General features: G+C 45.0%; 1 protein-coding gene across 2 annotated transcripts in view; it reads right to left on the bottom strand.

The window, feature by feature from the left end:
* The window catches only part of RAB4A (RAB4A, member RAS oncogene family), an 86433-nt gene that overhangs the window by 14429 nt on the left and 54049 nt on the right, over positions 1-17955 (bottom strand). For both annotated transcript variants that reach the window (XM_083176456.1, XM_083176455.1), the window contains exons 6-7: positions 11424-11519; positions 5079-5216 (exon numbers count right to left, since the gene is read on the bottom strand). In XM_083176456.1, coding sequence (XP_083032582.1) covers positions 5101-5216; positions 11424-11519 — 212 coding nt within the window. In that variant the 3' untranslated portion in view covers positions 5079-5100. The remainder of the gene's footprint in view (positions 1-5078; positions 5217-11423; positions 11520-17955) is intronic.

Below are 17955 nucleotides of genomic sequence, written 5' to 3'. Positions count from 1 at the left end.
GTCCTGTAAGGAATGGTATAGGTAATGAAAAGTAGGGAATGTAACTGTCTTTCGAAACTACTGATTAAATGAGTAAATGGTGCTTTAAACTTTTTTTGTTTATTAAACCTGAAGAGTGGCAACCACTCTGTATCTTCGTCTGAGGACCCCATCATATTTCAAATGGGGTGCTCCGGTGAAAACACTTAGACCAATATAAGAACTAGAGGTGGGAATTAGGGGTAGGGGATCTCTGTCCCTTCCAAATCTAACTGATCACTTTGAGTATGAAAGTGACTGTATAACATTTAGTATAAACCAGCAGTGGAGAAGGAAAACATTGCTTCTCCTAAACGATTAACCAGATACAGTTTGAAGGGTAATTATACCACCCCCGGCCTCAATCACTAATTATCCAGTGAGAGGCGTTGGGTCCATTGCAGTCAAACAGTTCAGAGAAATCTGAGTATACTCTGGTAAGTCCCGTGAGTGCCCAGGTGCCCCCGGACCTCCACAGGCCTGGTATTAAGTTGTGTTAATGAGGTTCCATCTGGAAGGCCTCTAACTTCGCCTCTTTTGCTGAACCCAACCAAGGCCAAAAGGTGTCACCCTGAATGCTAATAAATGAATCATTCATTTTGTCTGTCTGGAGAATGCGGAGGAGCTCTTTCTATAAACTCCCTTGCCTGTTTCGGGTCTGTAAAGAACAGTGTACGGCCATTATCCACAATTCTCAGCTTCATTGGGTACATTAAAGCGAAGCGTTTATTTTTATCCACTAGCATTTTACAAATTCCAAAGAATTCCTTCCGCTTCTGGGAGACCAAGGCGGAAAAATCCTGGAATATAAGGATCTTCTGATCCTCCACCATTAGGGGCTGAGAAGTTCTATATGTTGATAGGAACTTCTCTTTGGTCCTATAGTCTAGGAATTTGGCGATGGTGGGCCTCGGTCTGGAAGCCTGATCCCGCCTCTCAGGCCCTAATCTATGTGCTCGTTCAATTTGGGGAACTGCTGACTCCTCATATATCCCCAGCGCCCTCGCTACACGTACACTAATATATTCCTCCAGTTGTGGGCCCCTAATTGTTTCAGGGATACCTATGAAGCGTAAGTTACACCGTCTATCCCTGTTCTCCATCTCATCTAATTTTGCAGCTAAGGTGTTAATTGTTTGATCCCGACTTTCTAACTGTCTCTGTAGATCATGCACAGGCTTCTAACCTAGTGTGCAGATCTTCAAATTTTTTATCAAGTAGAGGCATCAACATTTGAATTGTCACCTTAGCATTCTCCTCTGGTGTAGGGATCACAGGTGTCTGGGGAGAGATAGATGGGGTCTCACTGGAGGTATTGTCTGCAGAAAATAGCACTGGGGATGGGGGGGGGGGGGGGGAGTTTTGGAGTGTTTTTGACGGTTTTTGCCCATGGCGGGATCTGAAGGTGGCTGGGACGAGTTTGCAAGTGATTTATTTTCGAGGAATTTGTCCATACCCTATCAGGGTAGGACGTTTGGAAACTGTAGGTTAAACCTCGAAGCAATGTAACGTAAAATATTTTACGGTGGATAATTGACCTGATGAGTATATAGTCACAAACGGTCAAGAGATTCCCCATCCCCCATCAGGCGATCGGGGTTACATGATTTAACTTTTCAATAAATCCTGGTTATAACTTAGAATTATGGTAATCTGTGTTCAATGTAGTCAACAGGGTAGCTGTTGAGAAATGGTAGCTAGGTTGTACAGGTGATGACAACGTAACTATGGCTATCTAAGGTAGTTGTAGCCAGGGCTATTTTTCAGCAGGCTCCAGCAGGAACTGAGGCCCTTATTCTAGTTCACTCTGACAAAATATTTCTTAGATGGACAAAACCATGTGCACTGCAGGGGAGGCAGGTGTTACTTGTGCAGAGATAATTAGATTTGGGTGGGGTTTTACACCTGCCTCACCTGCAGTGCACATGGTTTTGTCCATCTAAGAAATATTTTGTCAGAAAGAGTGAACTAGAATAAGGGCCTCAGTTCCTGCTGGAGCCTACTGAAAAATAGCCCTGGTTGTAGCTTACCAGCTTCTGGGTCTGTAAGAGCAGTTAGTTTACTGCTACGTCCCTCAGGGTAGTCTAGGTTTATACCTTAATGAAGGGATGGGTATAACCCTCAAATCTTCAATTAACTCTTGAGATTAGCCAAAATATGCTGTAACATACAAGCATTTACATAACAGTATACGATATACAGACAAACAGTGTGTTCATGTAACATTGGCGTAACAACATGATCCACCACCAGGTGTCAGCAGTGTATCACTATAGCAAGTGATAAGGGTATTTTACAGTGCCTCAACCACTGCCACAGGGCTATTAAGTGAGAATGTCTCCAAATGATATTGCCGTTTGGGTAGAGAACAATTAACGTGTTAATTGCTGTATCCCAGCAGCATGAGATAAGTGAAGAAAGTTTAGGTGTGGGGGAGAGCACTGTTCAGCAGCATTTTGTTTAAGCACTGTGGGGTGAGGGGCAGTGGCAATCCCGAACAGTCAACAAGAGCTATATACCAGGTGTAACCCCGTTAACACGCCTAAGCACACTTTACCACAGCAGGGTGTAATTTCTTCCTTAATACAGCTCCTCTGTGTCTGCGTGCGGCCCCGGCTTCTGGCAAACGAGCTGATGGGGTGTCAAGCACCCACAGTGCTGTGCAGCAGCAGGTGGTCTCCTCTCCTCCTGTCGGCGGTTCTTTGTGTCAGGGCCGCCGGGCAGGCTCTGCGGTTCTCAGAGTGACCTGTCAGTCTCCAGGAGGGGTTCCCAGAAAGGGTTCCCACTAGTGATGACTGTCAGGGGCAGCACTACTCCAACCCCCCAGTATCCCGCAGTTCCGCTGTAGGCCAGCCAGAGTGGAGCAAGTGGAAGGCTCTGTCCCGTCACCCTCCCAGCCAGACAGGTCGTCTCCGGGCGGTGATGTGGGGCGCACGCCGGGGCATGCAGCAAGAGGAGTCCCCTTCTTTCCAATGCGGGTGGTCCCCACCGCCAGCTGAACGTCAGAGCGCTCCTCCACGTGGAAGGACCAGAGAGCGCCTCCAACGCGGGTGTGCCCCGGGGGATATGCTGTCTCCGGTGAGGCAGGAGTCGGGCGTCACGCCCCTTAGACCGGATCCGCCGGGTGTCACCTATGGACCAGCGCAGGAGGCAGAGGACGTCCCCGGATCACCAGCTTCCGTCCCAGCACCCCCCCGCCAGCGCTCTCAGGTAAGCCCGGAAAGTGTCTGGAGATGTTTAAGGCTCCAGAGCGCAGGGCGGCCCGCAGAGTCCCAGCACCAGGCAGTGTCGCCCAAGTCTCGTTTCCCAGACCACAGCCCCCCCTCTTCAGAAGGTTGGCTGCAGTCAACCAGCCCGCAGGAGGCCGATGTAGGGGTGGGTGCCCCCAGGGTGCCAGGGGAATGGACTCACCAGGGGGGTTGAAGCCCCACGCCGTTTTTCACGCCCAACACTAGGCGGTCATGCTGGCAATCTGCGCAGGTGGCCAGACTCCGGTGGAAACTTGCAGTATATGGGCAAGGGAGGTATCGTTCTGCCCCACTTGGATAGTTCTTTTTAGTGATGCAGGTATGGTCTCCTAATTCGGTCTTTAGCCAACAATGCTTATAGATTAAATCTGCCGTCCCTGGAGCCCTACTAAAATGCGGCCATTCTTGATGCCCCGCCCACCGGAAGCCCCCAGCACTAATCTTTTTAAGAAGAGTAAAGACAGGAATAATCTGTTAGAATTTACCAGTTGCCATCTGCGATCTTCCATTAGGAGCCTTCCTTAATCGAAAGCTTCTACGTGTGAGGTGTATAGTGTCCAATCTCGCTGATGTTTCCATACAGATGGATGCGATGGTGGATCGATTTGTGGCTAGGGGTTACCCATTAAATTATTTACTGATGACTAGGGCCAAAGTTATGGCCTTGGATCGTAACACCTTATTATCATCTACCAGTAACCAGCCCAGTGAGACTACGATGTTACCATGGGTGACCACCTTCACACAATCTAGCTCCACCATCACCAATATTGTGCGCAAAAATTGGCTGATAATCCAGACGGATATAGAACTGGGGTTGGGGAACAACTAAACACTTACCCAGCTTTAAACTTTCAAAAAATCTTAGGGACATGCTAGTTAAATCTAGTGCCTCACCTGCACATGCGAAGTGGGCTCCTAAGAGATTAGGCTGTGTGCGCTGTATGTGCACCTCATGTAAATTTATGCTGCCTGGATCTAGATTCAATCACCCTCTGACTGGGAAGGCGACGTATATCAGACACACGTTATTATGTAACACTTGTTACACAGTGTACCAAATCATATGCCCTTGTGGGCTGTCATATATAGGGAAGACAGAGGGACCCTTTAAGATCGGATGGCAGCCCACTGATCAGCCCTCAGAAGTGCTCTTAGCACGGGTGGCAGTGACCAGCCCGTAGCAAGACACTTTTTGATGGCACGACACAATGTAACTACAATAAGATACAGAATGTTGGATCATATCCCTGTATCTTTGGGAGGAGGTAACTGGAAACTGTTACTTTTAAAATGTGAAGCCCAATGGATAGTCCGTCTGGGTACACTGACACCGCATGGACTGAATGAATAATCAGGAATGTCAGTACTACTGCAATAATGATTTCATTGTTCATTCGTATGTTTTGCTTTGATAAAGTTTCCTATTTTCATATGCTAAATACAGGTTTGAAGAATTGTGAATAGGAGTTCTTCCTCCTCTTGTTGATGGTGGTTGTCAAGGATATGATGACAGCACCTGTTTCTGCTAGTGTGCGCCAGGGGTGTGCTATGGGCGTATTACGCTGACGGCTGGTGCCGCTGACGTGATTGCCGCAGATGCACCCACTGTGCAGACTCCTTTCACTGGGTATATGTGTGGGTTCAAATGTGTTTTGTTAAACCCGATGACCATATCGATTGGATATTGGAACATTGTATGTCAATAAAGTAAACTGTTTTCAACGGATCATCGCCTTTGGAGGATATAATATTATATATATGGAACATAATAAATTACTAAAAGGTCTTAATTGTTAAAGTGCATGTTACCTTAAGTAATAAGTAACAAATTTTAACAGCCACACTCCTGTGCACTTTGTGCTTGTGCTCGACGTGGTGATCTCAGCTGTCGCAGAGCAGCATCCCCATATTGAATACCTGAACCCATCCTTTCTGGATCAAGTTCACCTAAGATAAGAATAATTTATTGTTAATAACAATACACCACAACGAATGCACTGTCAACAAAACTTCACACAAGAACCTGCACAGAAGAAAAAACACTGATGACAGTGCGATGTATCTGGATATCACTAAGTGCTAGGGAAGGAATGCCGCTGGTGCATGGGATGGTAGTAACGGGAAATGAGACTGTGGCATGTCGGTTGACCTCATGGACAGCAGTAACAATCAGGCATATCAAAATAAGTGACATGGTATGAGACATCATGTGGTGTCTGCTCACAGGCTGTCAGTGCAGCGAGGATCAATATAATTGAGACACACGGCTGTGTCAACAACCATATCATAAAAGTTACAAATACCAGAAAATGACGACGTACAGCGGTGTCAACATCAGTACCACTCAATCGACATAAAGAGACAGTCTCAAAACCACAGAACAATGCATAAATCCAGCAGAACAGGGCATATGCAATACAATAATGCTCAGCAATAGAGTAGCATGGTCTCAGAACACACGGCGGTGTCCAGAGTTAACACTGATCATCAATGTGAACAAATAATTTAAGTCAAGAATGGGTCAGAGAAAACATCCCATTTTAAAGTCTTCGATGAGTCCCATGGGGGCAAGGCAGTATAGTCTAAAAATCCATGAGAGCTCCCTTTGGAGCAACATTCTCTCTCTATCTCCCCCATATTTCAATGGAGGGATTTGGTCTAATATGGTGCATTTTAGGTCCATGACTTTATGGGATTTAGTCAAAAAGTGTCTCGCAACAGGTAAGTTCTTCAATTCACTGTGTATTTCGTTTGGGCTGATGCTCTTTTTGATGGACGAACGGTGCTGATTTAGGCTTTCTTTAAGTCTTGTCCACATAGACCAATTTACAGGGACACTGCAGGGCGTATATTACAAATTTGCTGTTGCAATCCAGGCGGTATTTTATATTGTGAGTTTCCCCATTGGAGGGATTGGTAAATTTAGGTCCTGTGAGCAGGAATTGGCAGTTGACACAGCCACCACATTTATGTGTGCCTTTTTTAAGTTTGAGCCAATTATGCTTGGAGACTGTGTTGGGATTCGTGCTAGTAGTGACTAGCATGTCTCTCAGATTGGGGCCTCTGCGGTAGGCGAACCGAGGAGGCAGGGATAGCTCTTTGGCTAATATAGGGTCAGAAGAGATCAAATGCCAATGTTCATTGACTTTTTCCCGGATATGTTTAGAGGCCACCGAATAGGTGCTAACGAAATTAAGCCTGGGGGCTGCCTCTGTGGTAGCCCTATTCATTGGGCAAAGCAGATCATTTCTATTCAGCTGGGAAACCCTTGTCATTGCCTCATTAACCTCCGTGGTGCTGTATCCTCTTTCAAGGAATTTGGTTTTCATCGCCTCAAGTGCCACCTTGGTGGTGTCAGGGTCAGAGGTAATTCGTACCACACGCAGGAATTGCGAAAAGGAAAGCCCTCTCTTGAGTGGCTCAGGATGGAAGCTAGAGGCTAGAAGCAAAGTGTTCTTATGTGATTCCTTGGTGTAAATCTTTGTACTGAGGAGCCCCTCATGCAGCATCACGTCACATCAAGATAATTGATAAGTTTATCGCTGAAGTTGGTAGTGAACCTTATGGTCCCAGGGATAGAGTTCAGGTATTTGACAAACCTTAGGAGCTTCTCTCCTCCAGACCAAATCAAGAACAAGTCGTCAATGTATCTTACATTCATGACGATATCTCCATTGTAGTCTGCATTGCTCATGATATGTTCCTCCTCGTAGGCCGCCATAACTAGGTTGGCATAGGTAGGTGCCATATTCGAACCCATAGCAGTCCCCTGGCATTGGAGGAAGAAGCGACCTTCGAAGAGAAAGTAATTTCCTTTTCGGATGGTTTCGATGAGGAGTAGCAAGGGGGGGCCCATCATATTTCTCATTATTCAACACTGCTTGTCGGCATGCTGTAAGCCCCAATGCGTGGGGAATGTTTGTATATAAACTCGTGACATCCAATGTCACGAGTAGCGCTCCTGTTGGAATCTGGTTAAGTGATTGCACTTTGCGTAGAAAATCACTGGTATCAGCGATGAAGCTCTTGGTTGCTTTAACTACCGGTTGCAGGTAGAAGTCCACTAATTGGGACAGGGGTTGGCACAAGGAACCTCTCGCTGAAATAATCGGCCTCCCAGGTGGGGTGGACAAGGATTTGTGCTGTAAATTTGTGGTGTAAAGGAAGGGTATCCGAGGATGTGGTTGAGTGAGAAACCTCGCAGTTTCTTCTTCAATCCATGAATTAGACTTGCCCAGTAGTATGATTTGATCAATGTGTTTCTTAAATCTCCAAGTCGGGTCCGAGTCAAGTTGCTCGTAACAGGCGGTGTCAGATGGCTGCCTGGTGGCTTCTGCAACATAATAACTTTGATTAAGTAGGACAATGTCCCCCCCCCCCCTTTATCCACTGGCCTGATGATTAGGTCAGCATCAGCAGCAAGGGTTTTAATGGCCATTTTCTCCTCCTTTGAGATATTGTGGTAGGAGATCTTCTGTTTGTCAATGAACGATGGTTGGTGTCTCTCTTCAGCACCCTTGTGAATGTGCTGATTGATGGGTTCAGCGATGGTGGGTCAAATGTGCTTCTGCACCGTAGGGTAGGCTTGTATGGAGCAGTGCTGTTTTTAGCTTCAATGGGGGAAGGTGTCTCAAAAAGTGGTCCCTCAATCGCAGTTGTCTTCCCAAGCGAAACAAATCGATTTGCAACTTGAACAAATCTTGCGTAAGTGTAGGCACGAAAGAGAGCCCACAGTTCAGTGGCGTGGATTCTGCTGCAGATAAGTTGTGATTGGACAAGTTGAAGACCACCGTATCAGCCTCTACTTGGAGTCGTCTTCTTCCTCCTCTTTCGCCCACCTCTGCGGGTGGGTAATAGAGTTTTTTTGGCGGCCTTCTATTGCGTTCTCCTCGTGATAAGTAGCTTGGTGGCTGTCTTTCAGGAGCAGTGGGTTCTGAATCGCTAGCCGAAGTCTGGGATTGTGTGTCCAGATCGGTGAACTGTGCCTGTGCTCTCTGTCCTGTGCCTCTTCGCTGTTGCTGGCGGAACCTTCTGGGTTCTATCCAGGAGAACCAAGGATAGACTATGTTCTCCTTGTAATACTGCTTCACTTGCTTGTATTTGTGTTTTTTAAATTTAAGCAGATTCTCCTTGAAGGACTCAATCTCCTTGTCCAATTTGGGTAGCAGGTCACAGTCAGGTAGTTTGAGGCCGTTGTAGGGTTCTGAAGCTTGCACCTCTGCAATCTCAGTTTTTAATGCGTTAAGGTCTGTTCCAGTCTGCTCAATGACAAGCAGCATTAGGTCCTGGGAGCACTTATTCAATATATTGCACCATTTGGTACAAAACTCATTGTTGTGCCTTCCCAGGGTTGGTTGGTTATAGAGCCTGAAGCCACGGGGAATAAGTGCTTCCTTGTAATATTGGGATAGCATTTGTCCATGCAGCAGTAATTAAATTTCTCGTTTCCTTAGCTTGAGCAAATCTCCGTATACTTCCTCCGGAGTGTCTCTGTGAAAGGCCAAGTCATCAATATCCATGAATAATATTCTTTCCGCATCTGCAGAGCTGAAACGTAGAAAAGCAGCGGTGTCGCAGTTGCCAGCTTGCGACATTTGAAAAAAAAAAAAAAAAAAAAACAGTGAGAGAAATAATCAAAGAACTAAAAGTCCCGGTATTGTTCAGTATCTGTGCAATCTGGTGCAATGTGTATAATCGCAGTATGATTGGATTGAGCCTCTGGTCCAATATGTAAGAAATAGGTAATAAAAGAGGTGCACACTCCTGTTAGTACATGTGTAGAAGGGTGGGTTATCAGGTTGGCACTCAGGTCTTGGTAGTAAAACAGTTCCGGTGCCAGGCACTTAATTGGAATAATAGAAAGCACTCCAATGGGGAAACTCACAATGTAAAATACCGCCTGGATTGCAACCGCAATTTGTAATATACGCCCTGCAGTGTCCCTGTAAATTGGTCTATGTGGGCAAGATCACCCATATGCTTAAAGAAAGACTAAATCAGCAATGTTCGTCCATTAAAAAGAGCATCAGCCCAAACGTCATACACAGTGAATTGAAGAACTTACCTGTTGCGAGACACTTTTTGACTAAATCCCATAAAGTCATAGACCTAAAATGCACCATATTAGACCATATCCCTCCATTGAAATATGGGGGGGATAGAGAGAGAATGTTGCTCCAAAGGGAGCTCTCATGGATTTTTAGACTATACTGCCTTGCCCCCATGGGACTCATCGAAGACTTTAAAATGGGATGTTTTCTCTGACCCATTCTTGACTTACATTATTTGTTCACATTGATGATCAGTGTTTACTCTGGACACCGCCATGTGTTCTGAGACCATGCTACTATATTGCTGAGCGTTATTGTATTGCATATGCCCTGTTCTGCTGGATTTATGCATTGTTCTGTGGTTTTGAGACTGTCCCTTTATGTCGTTTGAGTGGTACTGATGTTGACACCGCCGTGTGTCGTCATTTTCTGGTATTTGTAACTTTTGATATGGTTGTTGACACAGCCGTGTTATATTGATCCTCGCTGCACTGACAGCCTGTGAGCAGACACCGCATGATATCCCATACCATGTTACTTATTTTGATATGCCTGATTGTTACTGCTATCCATGAGGTCAACCGACATGCCACATTCTCATTTCCCGTTACTACCATCCCATGCACCAGCGGCATTCCTTCCCTAGCACGTAGCGATATCCAGATACATTGCGCTGTCATCAGCAGCACTCAATCACCTCCCCTCCCAACCACACAGACCCGGCGGCTCAGCTGTACAATCTATGACAGCAGCCGCTGCGCACCACTGACGCACACGGATCCCCGAGTCAGCCACTTAGGCTGATGACACTCAGGGAACTCTGTGTCAGACGCGTCACAGAGCCACGCTCCCCGACATCCCCACTGCCTCCCCGCTGTCACTCATTGCTGATGACGCGGCAGGCGCATCAGTGGAGGTCTGGTTGACCTCATTTACATACATTTTGGCGCAAGGTTATGTTATTTAAACCTGCTCTGCGCATCACCTCTGATGAAAACCGCTCATATGCGGTTGAAACGGCTGTCAGGTCGGCAGCTGTCACTTTGTGCAATGATGTTCTTGCATTAAACACCGTTTTTTTCTTCACCTATAACCGCGTGCCGGCTCCATCCTTTCACTGAGGTGGTAAGTGCTTTCTATTACTCCAATTAAGTGCCTTACACTCTGGAATATCCTGTAGCTCACTGCTTGATCAATGCATTCAAGCTTGCAGAACAACGTCAAGAAAGTTAGCTGCAAGTCCTACACTCTTAAGACTCTTAAGAACCTGGCGTCTGCTGCCACACCATAGTCAAACTGAACATATGCTCCCTGGTTAAAGCTCAAATGCCAACTAAATCATGGCTTTTGAAAGGCGAGAGTCACCAACACAGCTTCTGAATTACCCTGAGAAGGTTGCGATCACAAAAAAGTTAATTAAAAATGAACCCAAATATACACATACAGAATTCCACCGCACTAGTCATTCTTAGGATTGGGGTGCACACCTGCAATCACCATTCCCATGTTGGGGTGCAGTGGCCTGTGACCACATTGCTTAAAGAAATAAAAAAAATAATCCTGTCAGTAATGCTATAAAAAATACACAGAGAACGGACAATTGGCTGCTTAGGAAACATCATTCCCCTAGTTACCAGCTAGAAACCGGTAGTGATAACCCTATATACTGTATTTATCGGTCTTCAGCTAAATGCTCATGAAGGGGCTTATACCTGCAGTGGTCTCTCTTAACCACTACATCCTAGACAGAGCCCTATCCTGAATTACAGTTTTGTGCTGGCTTTTTACAGGTACCAGGTCCATTGGTTGTTCCAACTTGATGTGGCCTAATGCCCGCCCCTTTCATTAGCCCGCCCCCACCTCTGTGTTTCCAAGGCTGTAAAAGCCATATCAGGACCTAGAATCCAAAGAAATGGGAGATGGGTAAACCCAGACTCAATCCTAGTAAGAGACTGGACTGCCCAAGGAGCTCAGAGGCCCCATCTTCTGCTGAACATCAACTCCAGGACATTGGCTTCTACAGCCAAGGTATCTTCTTGTCCCCAGATCAACAAAATTGGTATACATTAACAAATGCAAGTGTCTATATCTAATTTTGCAATACCTGATTCAATTTTATTCAGTATTTTCCTTGCACATTGTACAAATGCTTCCTCCACATTTTCTCCTGTAAGTGCACTCGTCTCCAAAAACATCAATTCTGCATAAGAAAATAAAAGATATGTAAAATGATCAATAACCACCAGTACAATACTTTAACAAAAATATGGCAAGTGCTTTTAAATTCCAGGAGACACATTATTTAGAGAAAATATATGCAAACTGAAAAAAATAAAAAATAATAATGAATGTGCAATAGAGAATAAGGGGAACGAACAAGTGCGGCTACAGTATATACACAATACAAAAATCCGTGTTTGGGTGAGATCAGGCCGCAAGAAGGCAATCTGCAGTACCTTTGCCAGCATTTCAACACCACTGCAACGGCAACACTCCGTAAACTGAGCCGAGGCAGGGGTAAATACCTGAATTCATGCTAGTTTGAAATAAGCTAAGATGAGCTTTTTAAAATTTTGCAACCACAAAGTTGCAGACAATCAGGAGTGAGCTATGGAATGTTAAAATAAATTTAATTTACTGTGGTCTACAAGTGACCAATATCGGTCACATTAAGGTGAAATACATTTCAATAAAATGAAATCTATAAAAACTGTCCTAATCATCAAGGAAAAACAACAATTTAAGTTGAACTGATAAAATACAAATCAGCCAGGATTAAACATATTAACTCATGAGCTCCCTGTGACTGTAGCACCAGATGTTTTTTCTGCAACCTTTTTTGTTAAATGACTTCTTTGCAAAACAATGGATGCACGAGCAGCTTCTGCCTATTTAAAATGTTATGCAGCATGCCTTTATTTAGTGTGTGCTGTATCATAAAAAGATAAGTCTTTAACGTAAAAGGAGGCTAGATGTACGTGGACACATCTGTGATGTCCGTTTAATGTGGTTACATGTGATCTTAACATAACTTATGTTTTACAACATTTTTCAATTTGACTACTTTGTTACTGCTATGTCATGCATACGGGGCTTCAGAACAGATTTTTTTTTTTTTTTAAGATCTTACCGTTCGGATCCCTTTCTCTGATTCCATCCTGGTGGCACAGCGGACCATTGTATGTAGTGGGTTGAGAGGAGCCAAGGCACCTATGCTGTATCTTTAATATGCAGACTCCTTCTCTGTTGCATCCCAGAATACTTTTAGTTCAACTAGAAAAGAGACCACTAGGAAAACACCACTCAGTATAAAGCCTGACCCACATAACATGTATGTTAAAACATGAACCACTGACATGGACCATGTAAGAAACAAGTATAAATACTAACTGGAACGCTGTGCCCCCACGATGAACTCAGAGAAAGGGATCAAAATGAAGTTCTTACAAAAAATAAATTTTCTCTTTCGTCCATCCTGGTGGCACAACTATGGAATGTTCACAAGCCGGTCCTTTAGGAGGGTACACTCCAGTCTGCAGGATGGAACACTGCTCGCCCAAAAGAAGCATCCTCAGAGGCAAACACATGGAAATGGTAGAATCTTGTAAATGTATGGACAGAGTACCAGGTAGCAGCCCTGCACAGCTGAAGCAGTGACGAGCAGCCCAGGAAGATGACACAGCCCTCATCGAATGGGCATTATTACGGGCCAGAACCGGTCTACCAAGTTAGTATAAGCAAACATAATGACCGATCTCAAATGAGCAATCTGCTTAGAGGCCAGCAACCCTGTTTATGAGCATCATATAGAACCAGAAAATAATCAGTCCTACGAAGGGACAATACACTGGAGAAGTACACCACAAGGGCCTGAACCACATCTAGAGGCAAGAGTTTATTCCTGTTCTTAGCCCCCAACTGAGGGCAGAAAACTGGATGAACATACTCTTGATTAACATGAAAATCCAACACAACCTTCGGAAGTAAAGATGGCAACGTTTGAAGAACAGCCTATCATCATGAAAAATTAGGCACGGAAACCCTCCCAGCTGAAGCAATGGCCAGAAGAAAGTTACGTTTCCGCGTAAGAAACTTGAGCCCTCTGGAACACAGAAAAAACTGTGGACAATTCCCATGAAGCCGAAGGTGGACGTTAGGGAGACTGGATATAAACCACGCCTGCATAAAAAAGTCTGCACCTCAGACAGGAGGGCCACTCAGTTTTGAATGAATATATGGACAAGGTGGAAATCTGTACCCTCAAGGACTTAAGGGTCCCATACCCCATACACGCTTCGATCCCGGCGAATCCGATGTGTGCTTTCAGGTGCGCGCTCCCGCGGCACCTCATCGCACAGTACAAGAAGTATGTGCTGCACATACTTTTTGTACTTGATATTCATCACATCGCATTGCATGCACAAGGCATGCAATGCGATGTGATGGATGCTATTGTAGCACAGAACGCATGCCGGGATCATAGCGTGTAAGGGCAGAATTCAGACTCAGCCCCGTCTTAAGACCATCCTGGAAAAAATCCAGCATCTATGACATTTTGAAACTGTTAGTGTGAACCATCTGGTGTTCACTCCATTGAATGTATTTCTTCTAGATCCTGTGAACGTTCCTAGAAGAAATCAGTTTACGAGCCACCGCCTTCATGAACCCTCTTCCTAAGCAAGGGAAGTTTCACAAGCCACACTGTCAAAGCCAACAGAGCTAGGTCCTGATGGAACAATGGGCCCTGCTGCAACAAGTTCAGATGTAGAGGGGTTGGGATTGTTTGTCGACCTTTTGACGGTCAACCTAGATATTGTCAACCTAAACCCATGTTGACCTAAGGTGTTGAACCAATGCCTGTCAACCAACTTGCTGTAGACCCAATGACCGTATCCCATGTAGGGGCAGACGCCAACCTGGATCAGCTGACAACCAGAGATTGTCCGAGTACCAGGTCCTCCAAGGCTAATCTGGAGCAACATGGATAACCGGAACCTTCTGAGCCTTTACCCTCTTCAGCACTCGTACCAACAAGGGAAATGGAGGAAACCCATAAGACAGCCTGAAAGTCCAAGGGACCATTAAGGCATCCACTGCCCAGGCTCGGGGGTCCCCGACTTGAGAATGCCTTACAATTGTGCCAGGAGGCCATAAGATCAACCTCTGGCAGATCCCAACAATCCACCAAAGCCAGAAAGACATCCAGATGCAGGGACTACTCCCCCACAGACAACTGAGTCCTGCTGAGGAATTCCGCCTCCACATTCCGGTTCCCCGGAATAAAGACTGCAGACAGAGCTGGAATATAAAAGTTTGTGCCGAAACCAGGATCTCCGTCACATCGAGCATAGCTGCTTAGCAAAGACTACCGTGGTGTTGTCGGACTGAATCCGACCTGGCACACTGGCCAAAAACGCCTTGAGTGCCTTCAAAATTGCCCAAAGCTCCAGCACATTTATTGGGAGAACAGACTCCACAGAAGTCTAGAGACCCTGAAGTGCAATGTCACCGCAACCCAACCCAGGAGACTGGCATCCGTGGTCACTATAACCCAGGCTTTCCCAACCACAGTCCTCAAGGCACACCAACAGTGCAGGTTTTAGTGATATCCAGGCTTGAGCACAGGAAACTTAATTAGAACCTGAGTGATTCTGATTAAACCATCTGTGCTGAAGCCGGGATATCACTAAAACCTGCACTGTTGATGTGCCTTGAGGACCGTGGTTGGGAAAGCCGGCTATAACCCATGACCAGGCCAACAGCGACCGACCCTTCAAAAGGCTGTCTGAGTCCAACCACCACTGAAGGTACAGATGAGTCTTCAGAGACAAAGCCAGACACTCCTGTCTCAAAGACATCGGATCACCAGACCAACTCTGGAAAATGTTGAAACGGAGCCAACTGCAAAGTCTTGAAAGTGGCCCACTTCTTGCCCAGCAACCAGAGACACAGCATTTTAACACCACGTCTTCCATTTAACAGGTATGGCTGCAGCACGCCCCTTAGCCGCTTTATCGGATTAAAACTTAGGTTTAAGCTCCAAAACCTCAGGTGTTGGCACATGAAGGCACCGCTAAAGGAGGAAGTCCAGCTGCAGATCTGTGATGTGTAATGATGCCAGAGCTCCACAGAAGTGTGGTTAATGGATCCCTCAAAAGAGAAGGAGGAGATCTGCACACAAATATGTAATGGGACTAATTCAGGGCTTGACAAATTTTACAAAATCTAGAAGCCAGAATGAAAGTGTAGGAGCCAGAAAAAAAAATAGTGACAATGTGCCTCCCCCGGTCCATCTCCCGGCAATAGCGAGAGTTGTGCACTGCTGCGCTGGCTGTTCTATATAACAGTATAACCCACTGCAGGGCACGCTGCTGTCCATGTTTCAAGGCACCACTCTGCCCGGGGTTCTGCTTCCTGGCAAATCTGGTCGCCAGGAAGCAGAATCAGCCTGGAAAACCAACCACCATAAAGTGGACCATTAATCACCCGCGACCTCCTAACAGGGAGCCGGCATTGCGATCCCTGGGGCTCAGGAAGTCTCCCTATAAAGACTGCAGCACTGAGCAGAGGGAAAAATATTTTTTTCCCCTCTACTTACAGGGCGTTTACAATGCTGCATGGGTTGACAAAAGCAGCTCCTGTCAACAGTGTGAAGGGACTTCTGTGAAACCCCACACAGTGCCTGCTGCTAGCTAGGTATTTAAAAAAAAAAAAAAAAAAAAAAAAACTCCTAGCAATCTCTCAAGAGCGGCTTTAGCAAAAGCTCCACAACATACACACCCACTCCTGTGGGCACCTAAATGAAACTGGAAGTCTTCTTGGATGCAGCAGGGGAGGAGCCTGTGTCTTAAAGTTACAGCATAGGTGCCTTGGCTCCTCCGGGCTCGCTACATCCCAGGTTAATGGAGTTGGTTTATATGGGTCTAACCAATTTTAAGCAGCTCTTCTAAAAACAATTCTAAAGAAAAAAAAAAGCGCTAATGGTGTTTAAATAAGTATAAAAAAATTGAGTGGTACCTGTAAGAAAGAATATGGTTAAAAATAATGTTTACACCCTTGTGGGGAATAAGTGAGAGTTCAGTAGACCGGTTACTTTCCCTATCTTACCCTGTGTCCGCTCAGTGTGAGGTCTCCTGGATGTTGGAATGCTGGCAATTGGGGATCGGGGTTCTTGTTTCCAAGTAGCAGAGAACAGCTGAACCACGCGTCCATGGCAGCCGCTGCGCTTGATCCTCCGTCAAAGCAGATACCTGGAAGTTTGCCAGAAGTTCGGACGGCAGTCACTTGTGAGCTTCGCAGCGGGGGCAGGTCGCCGGTCTGGGTGGATGAAGTTTGTAGTCTCCAAAGCGTTTCATGCGACTAAGCGCACTTTTTCAAGGATGATAAATTGGTGCATGGTTTGTGCTTTTATAGATAAAACTTTATTGAACATAGACAGGAAGTTGTCATCAGCAAGTGTTAAAAAATGGTGGGAAACGCATGTTTTTCTCCTTCAATGAGTTTCTTGTATAAATGTATAATTTTATTTGAGGATTATAAAAATATCTATGTTTAGACCTCTCGGCTCTAAAGTTTTCATATCATATAACCATTTCCTCGCAGTTCACCTCAACTGTGTCACCAAATCTCCTCCGCGCCAATTTTCTTTTACTTTCTGTGTAACTGTACATTGGAGTCCTACTGGATTTTTATTGTGATTCATCAAGAAATGATTCGAGACACTGGGTTTTTAAACCTTTTAGTATATTATAAATATGTTCAGCAAATCTGACTTTTGCTCTTCGCTTAGTCAGTCCAATATATTGGAGTCCACACTGGCACGCCAAAAGATAAATGAGTCCCACTAAGTCACAAGAAAGATGATAGTTTATTTTGTATTCTGTGCCGGTTTGATTTGATTTAAAGCCTTTTACTGGTTTAGTTGATTATTTTACTATTTCTACAAGCTTTACAATTTAGGCATTTGAAATCACCTTTATTCTGTGTGGATATGTTCTGTGTCTGACTTTTGGTAAAACTGGAAACTAGGTGGTGTTTGATGTTTTTTGCTTTCCTGTAAATTATCTTCGGTTTCTCAGGTAGTATTGGTCGTAATGCCTCATCAAGATTCAGTATGTCCCAATACTTGTGGATCATATTTTCTACGATTGAGGAATTACTGGTATACTGCGTAAAAAAGGCATAGGTGAAGATATCTTGACTGTTCTCTTTTTTCTTATAAGTTATGAGGTATTTTCTGGTTGCGGTTTTGGTTTATGCAAGTTGTTGGTCAAGTAGTTCCTCATTATAGCCTTTCGCTAGGAAATTAGTTTTCATTTCTTCACTTTGCTTATGATAGACCTGCTCGTCTGTGCAATTGCGTCTTACACGACGTAATTGGCCTATTGGAATGTTTGATATCCATTTTTTGTAGTGGTTGCTGTTTGATGGCAGGATGTTATTACTATGTACTTCTTTTGTATGTGTTCAGTTGTTCTTCCTCCACATAAATTTCCAGATCTAAATAGACAACTTGTTGTTTACTTGAGATTGTCGTCAACTCCAAATTCAAGTTGTTGGAGTTTATATATTCTGTGAATAAATGTAATTGTTCCTCAGTGCCCTGCTAGAAGAAAGAAGTCGTCTATGTAACAATG

Source organism: Crinia signifera, chromosome 3 (assembly GCF_055691185.1).
Source record: "Crinia signifera chromosome 3, ASM5569118v1, whole genome shotgun sequence".
NCBI classification, from domain to species: domain Eukaryota; kingdom Metazoa; phylum Chordata; class Amphibia; order Anura; family Myobatrachidae; genus Crinia; species Crinia signifera.
The sequence above is the reverse complement of the archived record's forward strand: the minus strand, read 5'-3'. Positions and strand labels throughout refer to the sequence as shown.